Source organism: Centropristis striata, chromosome 4, assembly GCF_030273125.1.
Source record: "Centropristis striata isolate RG_2023a ecotype Rhode Island chromosome 4, C.striata_1.0, whole genome shotgun sequence".
Classification (NCBI taxonomy): domain Eukaryota; kingdom Metazoa; phylum Chordata; class Actinopteri; order Perciformes; family Serranidae; genus Centropristis; species Centropristis striata.
The window spans coordinates 29,551,445-29,563,979 of NC_081520.1; the positions used below are offsets into that span (position 1 = coordinate 29,551,445).

The following is a 12,535-nucleotide window of genomic DNA, read 5'->3' on the forward strand; positions in this document are numbered from 1 at the left end:
TCAAGAAAACCATGAAAAATGGCTAGATATCAGTGTTTAAGTAATTTGAAATGCACATTATATCCACAGGTCACCAGTGAGATCCCACTCTTGAATTATTTTGAGCCAGTAAAAGCCCTGAATACATAATGGTTGATACACTCGATTGTGTTGTGATAACCTTGAATCTCTGCTTGAAACGCTTAACATGACTTTTAGGAAATCAGGTCCCATCAGAACGGCAACCATGTGCCAGTTACATATGTGCAGATAATACAGACGTCTTTAATCAAAGTACCTTCCTGTCCAGCTGTCGTGCGCGCAGTTTCAGCTCCATGGCCATAGAGATCATGGCCTCTTGGACCTCTGTTTCAAAACCACTCTCAGAGGACACAGTGGAGTACCAGGAAGTGACAAAATCCCTGATGATTTTCCTCACTGTGTTGTGGATCTCCTGGTCCAAGTGATCCTCATCCTCCACAGATGGTGGAACCTGAAATTCAGCAAGGACAACAGAAGTGTAAATTAAGTGGCACTGGAGTCACATCTATCAGTCAATGCACCTTTCATTCAAAATTCACATTAAATTTTACAAGGTACCACTCTTCAAGCTTTTAGTTACTCTGTCTGTCTGTTGATCTACAAAAGTTACCCCACCCTTTGGCAGCCATAGTTTTCACCCTAGGAGGCTGAAATTTGGAATAGAGGTCAAGTAAGTTTATAAGTTGTGTGGTGTGCCTATGGGAGTGGCCTGTTGTTAATAGCTTCTCCATCTTTTCCTCTGTGTTTACTCTGACGATAACATTTAACAACCTCAACGAGCCAGGTTAGCAGAGTCAGCGGGAGAGTTTACACAGTGATGAGTTGATTTACCTATTGTGATGAGTGACTCATAGTCATGTGTCATCATTGAAGTACAAGTAATATTTGTAAAATAGGCATGAATGTGCACAGATGTAGCAGAGATGGCGGAGAGGCATGACTTTACATTCTTGGGCCGAGGATTATTAGGACAGGATAATCTTAAACTAATAAAATTCTAAGAAAATGTCTACATATGAAAAGTGAAACTAACACTGAAACTGTAAGCCACAGTTAAATGTACATATACCTGCTCCAGGGTGATAAACCTCTCCAGGTGAACCACACTGTTGGACTCCAAGATGGCCTGTGAGCCAAGCCAGCCACCCAGCACCACCAGCAGGCTGGTGAACACGCACAGAAGCCAGATGTTGACCAGCAGGTGGAACAGCAGCAACCATGCCAACAACACGCCAAAGCCCAACAAGGTCCTCTGTCCCAACACTTCAGCCATGGCACTCTGAGGGTTACTGTCTGGCTTTATGGCCCCAGAAAGAGATGGAGAGATCATGTATGCCAGTGCAACATCACACCTTAAAAAAACATAAACAGTGAACAATGCAGATTAGGTAAAAATAAAAACACTGACAGCTGCATGGATTTCAGTATGTTGTTGGTATGAATTAAAAAGACTGCAGGGTCAGATTAAACTGCAAGGGGTACCAGTGGGGAAATTAACAGTTTGTGGTCTACTGACCCATTTTTCTATGTTTGTATGTTTATCCTGGTGCTGTGATTACCCATCGAGGACAGAGCTTGAGCAGAGCTAGACCATACAGCTTAATTTTATTTTATTGTGCCGTAGACCTCAAAAAAACAACTGCTCACACTTGCTAAGTGTCTGTGTAGTTTAATTGAAGAAACGTAGTTACTTAGGAATATGCGACATCAAAATCAACAAAACGAATGCTGCATCAAAACCTGTTTTTATACATAATTATTGTTACTTAACCCATAAGAACCCATGGTGACACCTGTGTAACAAACACTTTAAATCTTCTATAATCTCACATATTCAGCTTTATGCTTCACCTTAACTCATTAAATCCCTAAGCGACGCATACTCAACACCCTGGTGTGGTGGTCAGGTGACTGTGACAAGAAGTGACTTCTCCAAAATGTGTGTGTGACTGGAAACAGAAATGTGAAAAAGTTGCTAATTTAAAAAAGCTTTTTTTTTTTATTCTAGGCTAAGTTTAAACCCATTCAACAATTCTATTCTTGTTTTTATTTATTATTGATTTATTATTATTTTGTTACTTAAAACAAATCTGAAAAATAATTTGTTGTTAAATAGCACTATTAATGTCACAATTTTGATAAATGTTGGATACATGATAAATGAGATGCAAAGAAAAATGTAAATTTGTATCTCTGTAAGCAGAAAATGTGTCTACTTTTTTATTTTAAAATAAGAAATATTTTAAACATAAATACCATAAACGCCCATTGTAACGTATATGTCACATCACAGATCTTTGACATTTAGGAGTAGTATTTATAGTAGTATATTTTTTTAAACATCATAAATGTGTTCTATGTTGTCCACTTGGTCTGTGGTATATCCCCTATAATTTGCCTTTAAGGATAACTGGGTCTCGGTTCTTATGGGTTAACATTGCTTTATTTTCCTATAACCGGCTGACTTCAGTTCGGTTTTGGACACGCCAAAACATATTGATGCTAGCTGCTAACGTCAGTTTGCACGACATCTCGGCAGGAAAAACAAATGTTTACTAGCTGACAATCGACCCAGCTAGTTTTTTGTCACACCATTATTATTGCTTTGTCTGCATTTATCGGTTCTGACAACCTTCACAAGCACAGTAACTTGTTTTACGAAGAATAGCCGTGGTACAAACCGTGATCTGTTCCGGTGAGGAAAACACGGCACCAATCTCCATTCAAAATGTTGACAATTTACAGTTTATTTGTCCCATGGCACCTATACGACGAACAAACATTGTTTTAAGAGCTTGCTGACTCAATTTCATGTTACAGTATAACGTTCGTCATACAGGTTATTCGATCTGGAGCAATATATTTTCCATAATATCTAGATACGTTCTGATTAAGTTGACATTTTCAAGACTTCCTTCATCTCGGAACGTTAAGTGGAGGAGGACTGGGAATGAAAGGCGGGCCCCTACAAATCGAAATATTAATAGCACAATTGCTTTCTCGTGTACTGCATCAATGCCGAATTAAAGAAAAGACCCTGGTCATTTGTTTGAGCTACAATAATGTCTAGTGAGGTGTCACTCTTTACCAAAAAGTCTTACCAAACTTAAATTTAGTGATTTTTGGCTAGAGGATTGCATGTGCTAGAACCCAAGGATGGAAACTAGCGACACATTTACACAACACATCGCGGGAACAGTCCTGTATGTAAAGTGTTATCCTCTCGTCAGTAAACATTTGCTTAGTTGCCTATTTAAATAGGAGTAATAAAATATATTTAACCTGCACGAGCTGTCATGGCACGCGATGGGTTGGAGGTCTCGTGAGCGTGTTGACGACAACACTTCGTCTGGTTTGTTTACTTCCTGTATTATGACGTATGTACAGACGAGAAAGCCTCCCTCGCGGCTCTTAAATGCTTTGAAAACACAATCATTTCATCTCAGAAAAATAAAAAAATATATATGACCTAAAATTATTATCTAATGTCACTTTAAAAAGTTACAACAAAGTTGTTTCGTTTGCATTTAACGCCTCGAGCTCCCATGGGGCTTTGTACGTGACTATGACTCATGGGATATGTTGTTTCATGATAATTAAAAATGGTGGCATTAAGTATGGCTATTTTGTCTGTTTTTGAATACTTTTCATTCTGACATTATTTTCATCACAGCCTCACCTATGTGACCTGGTAATTATTTTTTATCACTTTGACTCACTGAATCAACATTTTGAACCAAAAACAAAAACATAAAATCATATTAAAAAACCATCTAGAGCAGGGATGGGCAACTGGAGGCCCGGGGGCCGCATACGGTCCGCACCCTCACTTGAAGTGGCCCTCAGTACAACTACATTAATTTGAGCAAAATCTTAAAAGTGCAGTGTAAAAATGCACAAAATTACTTCTTGCAATTAATGTTGGTCTGCTGTTCTTGCACTGTAAAAGAAGAAATCACAGTAAGTGGTTATTTTTTATATGCTTCAAACCTTTTGTATTCCTATTTATGCTGTTATACATGCATCCGAGCATGAAGTATGTTAAGTTATTGCACTGTAAAGATATTTAAAATTGCAGTTTCATCATATCTGGTTAAGTGCACGGTCCTATGTGTGGCCCTGTGTGTTGATGAAAATTTGTGGCCCCCTCCAGCATTTAAGTTGCCCATTCCTGATCTAGAGCATCTAGTTTTGTATTTTTATACAAGATATATTTGACCATATCTACTTGGCCTATCATCATCAAACAAAAACTGGCATGGAGTTTCAAGCCAGTACTTTAGAGGGAAGCTGACAGAAAGGGAAACACACTGCTTAGTTTCATATTCCATGAAGAAGTAATGTGCGTGCACTTCCGTGGAGGGTTAAAAAACTTCATGATGCAGATTGTCAACTAACATCTAAGTTTGTCTTTACAATTAGTTTACTAGTTACACTTTAAAATATGCAGTGGTGTTTAATTCTTTTTTCTTTTCTTTTCTTTTCTTTTTAAATTAACAACAGTTTCATTCCTTAGTTTGATAAAAAAAAATATATATATTTTAAAAGAACAATTCAGCATTTTGTGTGTGTGTGTGTGTGTGGGGGGGGGGGGGGGGGGGGGGGGGATGCCACACATAAAACACATCAACATATAAAATAAACATAATAATTATCAGGTCATACATATATGATGTTGTGCTAAAAGAAATTATACCAACATGGCATGGTAAAAAAAATATGGCAGAATGAAAAGTATTCAAAAACTGACAAAATAAAAGGGTTAATTGATTTGATAGTGAAGGTTGCTGGGGGATGAAGGGAAGTCAAATATGTTCACTTTCATTTAGGCTCACATTTGGTCCCCACCAACACCTGGGAGACATATTTGACTAATGTTAAATGCTCACATTGGCAAGTAGTGTACAGCAATACATTATCCATTAACATGGCTGACATAATCTCCAGAACCTTGTTAGTTCAGTGACCTCAGAGTTTTACACACACTGACAAAAAAGTAAAATAAAACCTACCCCTTGACCTCAAGAACACTGCATTCAGCTATGCATCATCTATATATTGCAAACTAGTTATGTAACTATGATGTAGGATCTCACCTGAGCTTAAATAGGTAAGTTAGGTAAGCTTTTCTGTCTTTGAAGACCTCTTCTACACCAGCAACCAGACTGTTCAGGTCCAAATCAAGATTTAACACAAACAACTGGAAATATAGGCATCTCTGCCAAGAAAAGGAAAAAAAAGTTTTCTTAAAGTGGTAAGTCATGCCTTCTCGTCTATATTTCCTAAATACTTTCTTCTATCACCATTAAAATTTCCTTAGTATTTTTGGTTCGAGGTCACAAAATTACAGTGAAGCTACTTGGGTCAGGAAAATGAAACTTAGCTTCTGTGGGGTTTTTTAATGTTGCTTTTACTTTCATTTCCTGCAGCCTATAAAAGCTGTGCATGGGCTATTGTCTGCTGGACACAGAAACAGTTGGATGAGTGGAACTGCTCTATTTCAAAGGTTCTTTTAAAGGTAAGCACTAATGCAATTTACAAATTAAATTTAAACAAGGATATTTTTAATAGAAAAAAAACTATTCTTTTTTTGTTTTTCTTGTATTATATTTATCTGAAGTTTGAATGCAGCTTGACCTTTTTGAATAGCACTGAATGAGCACTTTCAGGTCAGATATTGAAATGAGTGAAGATGGAGGAAATGAGGTATGCTGATGACTAGTATACCCTCACTAATCTGATTTGTTCAGTGTGGTTGACTCTCGAGCCGGTGTGGGAAAATATTTCTGGAAGACCTGAGGAGCCACACAGTCCCTCATTAAAATTACGTCGTGTGCAATTTCACACATACCATGCGTCCGGGTTTTACCAGGCGGCTCTCATATGCACAGACAGCATTGAAAGTTTAGCTTTATCAGGGACTCGGTCAGTTCTCCTCAGTCATGCATAGGCTTATGACAACTTACGAGACATTACCTTTGATAAAGGTGAGTGGAATGTAGGGGTAGACTGGAAATGTTTCTCATCTCTTTTTTGATATTTCACTCATAGAATAAATATTCATGTATGTACCAAATTTAATGTATTTTTAAAATGTTTTTTGAAAAAAAGTTCAGCTTTGAACTGAACACATTCAGCTCAGTGGGATATTTAACTGATAAATAACACTGTCTGAGTGTGAACCCACTAAGCTTTTATCATGCTTGTCTTGGTAGGTTTCCTTTTCCTCTAACAGTATCAGTATCAGCAGCAGAAGGAAGAAGTCCAGACTGTGGAGCTCTGTTCTCAAGATGATCCCTCACATGGCACTTTGTAAGTTCTGTAAGTGTTAGATAAACTGCTATTACATAATATAATTTAACAGTTTGGATTTTAGATTTGATTAATTGTTAATTTAATCCTTGTATGTGATTGAATGCACTTATTGATGCACTAATAGCTCATTTTTGCGCTATACCTTGATTGTTTGCTTTTATTCTTCCTGTAAGTCGCTTTGGATAAAAGCGTCTGTGCAATTCAAATGGATTATTGTGAATATGTAACATGATTAGGATAATTTTTTGTTCTGAAAGAAAGAAAGAAAGAAAGAAAGAAAGAAAGAAAGAAAGGAAGGAAGGAAGGAAAGTGGAAGTCAGTGGTTGCTGTCTTCAGTTTCAGTAAAGCTTGGAAATATTCATCCTCTGCTGCTTTGAATTCATCACTAGACTTGATATTAGAATTATGTAGTTTGATATTTATTCTCAGTTTACCATCTATATATATATATGTATTTTATATATTTTAATTTTTATTATTATAAAAAATATTATTATTATTACCACAGTAATTATGTAAGTAATTACATTTTATATTTCAATGAACATATTAGTATAAAATTTGTATTCTGTAAAATAAAGATAATACTATTTATTTGGATACATTTATGAAAATAATTGTTGTTGTGACCTATTATTGACCTACAAGTAAGCTCGGTAATTAATTATGAATACACAATAAATAAATAATGACTATTTTGTGTAATATTATTATTTTCAGTATGACCATTTTTCTTTTTCTTTTGCATGTTTGAAATAAACTTAAATCAATCAATCAGTATTTTCTTCCTCTGTCAGTTCCTCTGGTTCTAGTGGGGGTGGTGGTGTTTGCTGTGAGTGGGATCTTTGGGGACCCTCTGTTTGAGTGCCTCCAGGACACCGACTACAGTGAGCTCCTGGACATGGTGGATAAAGGTCTTCCTGCCACTAAGGCACCTCGTCACGTAGCAATCATCGGCGGGGGCATCGCTGGACTGACTGCTGCAAAGTTTTTAGAAGATGCTGGACATAAGGTAAAGTAATTTATAGCGTGGGAATAATAATTTCTACTTGAAATATAAAAGTGAAACTAATATGATGATCTTGTGGACAACTAGGTGACCATAATAGAAGCCAGTAACCGTATTGGAGGACGCGTGGAGACCTTCAGGAATGATAGAGAAGGCTGGTATGCAGAAGTGGGCGCCATGAGGATCCCCAGCTTTCATAAGTGAGTGCAGAAATTACTCATCTCTTCTAACTGTCTGCTGGGCCATAACATGACAGGGACATGAGGTGCCTGATAATGTTGGAAGAACTTTAACAAATATGTACATTAACTGAAGTACTTAATTTAGCACCATATTTAAGTATAGTGGTGGAAAAAGCATTCAGATCCCTTAAGTTAAACTACTAATACCACACTGCAGAATAAGTCCACTACAAGTAAAAGTCCTGCATTGAAAACTTAGTAAGTTAAAGTACAAAATTATCAGCATCAAAATGTACTTAAGGTATCAAAAGTAAAAGTACTTGTTATGCAGAATGGACCCGATCAGAAAAAAAAGTCTATTCTTTTTTTATTTTTCATGTTTTTTATGTTAAATCTTGTCCTGAAAAGTAACTAAAGCAGTCAGCTAAATGTAGTGGAGTAAAAAGTTCAATAATTACCTCTAAATGTAAAAAAAGTGGAAGTATAAAGTTACATACATTGAAAATACTTGAGTAAATGTACTTAATTACATCTTGTCTCAATGAATGAGACAAGATGAACTGGCACAGGACAAAGGGAAGGACAGGACATAAATACTGAAAGGAAAGTAGAGACAATTCTACACATCTGTGGGTAATCAAGGGAGCGAGCAAGGAGTGAAGAGACCTGAAACGAGACAAGGGGACATAGGGGAAACACAAAAATAAAAGCACTATGAAAAGGTCTGTACTATCTATACTGTACCCTGTCTATCCAGTCAAGCAACAGATGAATAAAGTTAGCAACTAATGAGCCAGATATTTCTCTCAGGGGTTGGTAGAGACCAAAACAGTCAATGTTGAATTTACAGCTTGTTGGGCTGCCCCCAAGTGGCAAAAAATCAACTAATGCAGCTTTAACTAAAGGATCTAAATGCTTCAATACTTTAATTAGGTGTATTATCATTCAACTGTGGACTATAAATATGTTTCTATGTGTAATGGTGCAATTTCAACTGTTGAGTCGGTATATATTGTATATATTGTTCCTATTATTTTAATTTCCTCGTTTAAAATGTTAATGCTTTTATATTCCTTCTGATTTTTATTGCTTGTTTATTATTAATTCTCATTTTTATTTATGCTTCTTTCGCTGCTGTAACACTGAAATAATATCTTATCTTATCTTCATCCACCACACTGTAAAAAAAGATTAACAATAGCTACTCAATAAAATTGAGGCAACAGATTGCACGCAATATTATTAATTAAATCTAACTACGTTACAAGTTGAGTTAATAACAACTTAACAGGAAGTGCCTGTCAATTAAAAACAGACTAATTCTATTGTGTTGGATTCATTCAAAATTCTCTTGATTTAGAATTACATACACATAAAGATTATATTTAATGTGATCAAAATAAGTAGATTCTATCTCAAACATTTTTATATTAAAGTTACTTAAACAACTGCCTCAAAATCAAGGACGCATTTATATTTAATACATTTGATCAAATATATTAAGTCAAATGAAATGACTACATAATGATTTATTACAGTGCACTGGGCTTGATAAAAAATAACCAAATTAAATCTCTTTTCCATGAAATAAAATATTTAATATATCTGTTCAACAGAATTCTGCTGTCCTTTGTCTCAAAATTAAAAATTCCCCTGAGACAGTTCATCCAAGATGACATCAACACCTATTATTTTGTAAACGGAGTGCTACAGAAAACATATACTGTGGAAAACAACCCCGCTGTGCTCAACTACAGCTTGAATGACAGAGAGAAGGGGAAGTCGGCTGCTCAACTATTCAGTCAGACACTCTGGAAGGTTTGTATACATTCCACATGACTTATCATTTCTGTACATGTTGGGATAGGGATGTGTTTTTAAGTGTTGTAATCTGTGCATAGGTAAAGGATGACCTCAAGGCAGTCGGCTGCCGAGCCATGTTGGATAAATATGATTCCTACACAGTGAAGGTAAAGAATTATTTGTTTGGACATTGTCACAGTTCATATTTTGAATCTGAATGGAACATTTTACAGCTTACGTTTGATTGCTGACAGGAATATCTGGTGAAGGAGGGCAACCTGAGTCGTGGGGCCTTGAGGATGATCGGGGACATCCTGAATGAAAACAGCCTCTTCTACACATCACTGATAGAAATGCTGTACATACAGTCAGACATCAACGACAACACTGAGTAAGGAATATTTATTTTACCACTGTCTGGAAACATGCAGTCTGCACACATAGCATTGGCTTACCATCTCTGGATGCAGAAAAAAAATGTGGTTGAGATAAAAAAATTAAAAAAAAATGTTAATTGAGCGCAAAAAACAAAAAGTGCAGGCAGGGAGCTGGCTGGTTGAGAAATATTCACCAGTGGAAAATACAAGGGCTGAGCACACAAAAGGATTCAGATTGAACGGTACAGCAATCTGATAAAAATGAAAATCAGGTTTTGTGAATTCAGCATTAAGCAAAATAGTAAAGTTTATTCATTCATCATCTTTAACCGCCTATCTGAACGTGGGTCATGGGGAGATGGAGCTGATCCCAGCTGACACTGGGCAGAAGGCGGAGTACACCCTGGACAGGTCTCCAGTTTATCACAGGGCAAACACATAGAGACAGACAACCATTCACGCTCTCATTCACTCCTACGGGAGAGAACCCACGCTGACCTTGGGGCAAACATGCAAACTCCACACAGAAGAGCCGCAAGCCAGTGCTGCAACCCTCTTGCTGCAGTACAGTGTTGCGCAAAGTAGTAATGTTGCAACCAATAAAACAAAACAATTAGCTGAAAGTTGCTAAAACGCTTTGTAGAGTTGAAGGGGAAATGCTAATTTGAGTGATAATTCACATTGAATTTGTCATTATTAGCAACACATACAGTAATATGTTAAAAAATATGCATCAGTGGAGCTTTAATGATGGATTGTAATTAAGAGGTTTTTACTGGGTGTTTTTTGCTGTTGTCAGGTATTTCGAAGTGACAGATGGCTTTGACCACCTGCCGAGGGCTTTCTATCAGCTGTTGAACGCCACGATCCTCCTCAACTCCAAGGTCAAGCTGATAAACCAAACAGGCGGAAGAGGTGTGACAGTAACATACCAGGACTGGCGTAATTCAGGCTCCCTGGCCAACCTAACAGTGGACTACGCCCTGGTTACGGCCACAGCCAAGGCCACGGTCTTCATTGACTTCCAGCCGCCTCTCTCTGGGGAAAAGATGGAGGCCCTGCGCTCAGTTCATTACGCCAGCTCCACCAAGGTGGTGCTCAGCTTCAGAGAGCGCTTCTGGGAGAAAGAGGGCATCAGAGGAGGGAAGAGCATCACAGACCGGCCCGCTCGCTTCATCTACTACCCCAGTCACAGCTTCCCTGGAACGGCTGCAGGAGCCCTGCTGGCGTCTTACACCTGCTCTGATGATTCCACGCTCTTCCAAGGGATGAGTGAGGAGGAGCTGATGGCTGTGGTGCTGGAGGACTTGGTGAAGATCCACGGAGAGGACATCAGGCCTCTGTGTACAGGGGGGCTGGTGAAGAAGTGGGGCTTGGATCCTTACAGTCTGGGAGCCTTCGCCCTGTTCACACCCTACCAGCAGGGACACTACGCCAGAGAACTGTTCCAGAGCGAGGGACGGGTGCACTTTGCAGGAGAACACACGGCCATGCCGCATGGCTGGATTGAAACTGCCATGAAGTCTGCCCTCCGGGCAGCTCAGAATATCAACAGCCTTACAGTTTAGTTTAATGTGTAGAAAATGTTTTGTTTACATATCTTTCTTTATGGTTGTTTGACATATTGGTTATATCTTGTGAATACTGGTGTATCAATGTTAACCCACTGATATGCCATAAAAAAAACTTGTGTGTTATATACATATTTATTGGTGTAGGTATGTTTTTAGAGTTGTCTTTTTATCAGCAGCACAAAGCTTATAACTGGCAACTTATTAAATGACATTTTGATCAGACTCCAAAGATCAACATACGAATATTAATTCTATTATCAGAATCAGAATCACAGAAACGAAATTAGCCATCAACCCGTCCAAACGTATACTTAAAACACACATACAATATGACAGAGGTGGACAGGACAGGGAGACATGGTTGTGAATTGCAGGGCATTAATATCAAATGGTGTATTTCAGAGGATATTCCATGATTTTAACACTGAATTACAGCTGAACGTTAACTGATAACTATTTTCAGTACTAATGATTACTTTGCTGACATTTTCTAGACCAAACAGGTATTTCTTTGATTGACAAATAGTGAAAAATGCCCATCATGGTTCAGTCCAAGTTGGTGTATGCAAATTGCTCAATTTGTCCGAAAAACAATCCCAACACCCAAACACTTGCCATACTAACATTTACGAAAAAAAGCAGGGAATCCTCATATTTGAGAAGCTGGAACCAAGCAACAAAATAGTCGCTTCTATTTTGATGAACCTTGAATGATGGACCTTCATGTGACATTTCTGTATCTATATTTCACTTCAGTTACTTTATATTTCAGTTACTTCATTTGACTTTTAGTTTGACCAAAACAAAGATAATTGAATTGAGTACTTTCTTAAAATTTTCAGTCATCTGGGTCTAAAAGCTTTTATTTAAAGAGAAAATATTTTAAATATCACCTTCCACTTTGTGCTGCTTTGTTTCCTTGCCACTGTATTGTTAACCCTGCACGACAAGGCCTTCTTCGATAACCCTTTCTAACAAAGGTACAACACATATATTTTGTAATACTTAGTTATTTAATGCATGCATTAAATAAAAGAAATTGAGAAACTTTTTGGAGCAGAACCTTGTGTTTTCTTCTTCCATCTCACACTCCCTCGTAGAAAAAACTACCTCCATCTTAACCAGCTACATCAGTAACATGTTACGTACTGATGCATTTGTATTATCAGTCTAATAATAACAAAAATATAAAATGCAGGAGAGCAGGAGCCCAGAGAAGTTGGCAGCGTTTTTGGATGTTGTTGATAGATATAG

General features: G+C 37.5%; 2 protein-coding genes across 3 annotated transcripts in view; one reads left to right on the forward strand and one right to left on the reverse strand.

The window, feature by feature from the left end:
* snx19b (sorting nexin 19b) overlaps positions 1-3,379 on the reverse strand; it is a 40,356-nt gene extending 36,977 nt beyond the window's left edge. The window contains exons 1-3 of one of the 2 annotated variants that reach the window (XM_059330853.1): positions 3,304-3,379; positions 1,091-1,373; positions 278-472 (exon numbers count right to left, since the gene is read on the reverse strand). In XM_059330853.1, the coding sequence (XP_059186836.1) occupies positions 278-472; positions 1,091-1,351 (456 nt within the window). In that variant the 5' untranslated portion in view covers positions 1,352-1,373; positions 3,304-3,379. Of the gene's footprint in view, positions 1-277; positions 473-1,090; positions 1,374-2,702; positions 2,808-3,303 lie in introns of those variants that run through there. The other variant, XM_059330852.1, reaches the window with a different exon arrangement.
* On the forward strand, positions 2,626-12,440 carry il4i1 (interleukin 4 induced 1). Its single transcript, XM_059330854.1, has 10 exons — positions 2,626-2,716; positions 5,163-5,275; positions 5,451-5,539; positions 6,237-6,342; positions 7,134-7,348; positions 7,433-7,545; positions 9,144-9,345; positions 9,429-9,497; positions 9,585-9,721; positions 10,507-12,440. Exons 4-10 carry the CDS (start codon positions 6,312-6,314, stop codon positions 11,273-11,275), a joined length of 1,536 nt encoding a protein of 511 aa, XP_059186837.1. The 5' UTR covers positions 2,626-2,716; positions 5,163-5,275; positions 5,451-5,539; positions 6,237-6,311; the 3' UTR covers positions 11,276-12,440.
* The last annotated feature ends 95 nt before the right edge of the window (positions 12,441-12,535 follow it).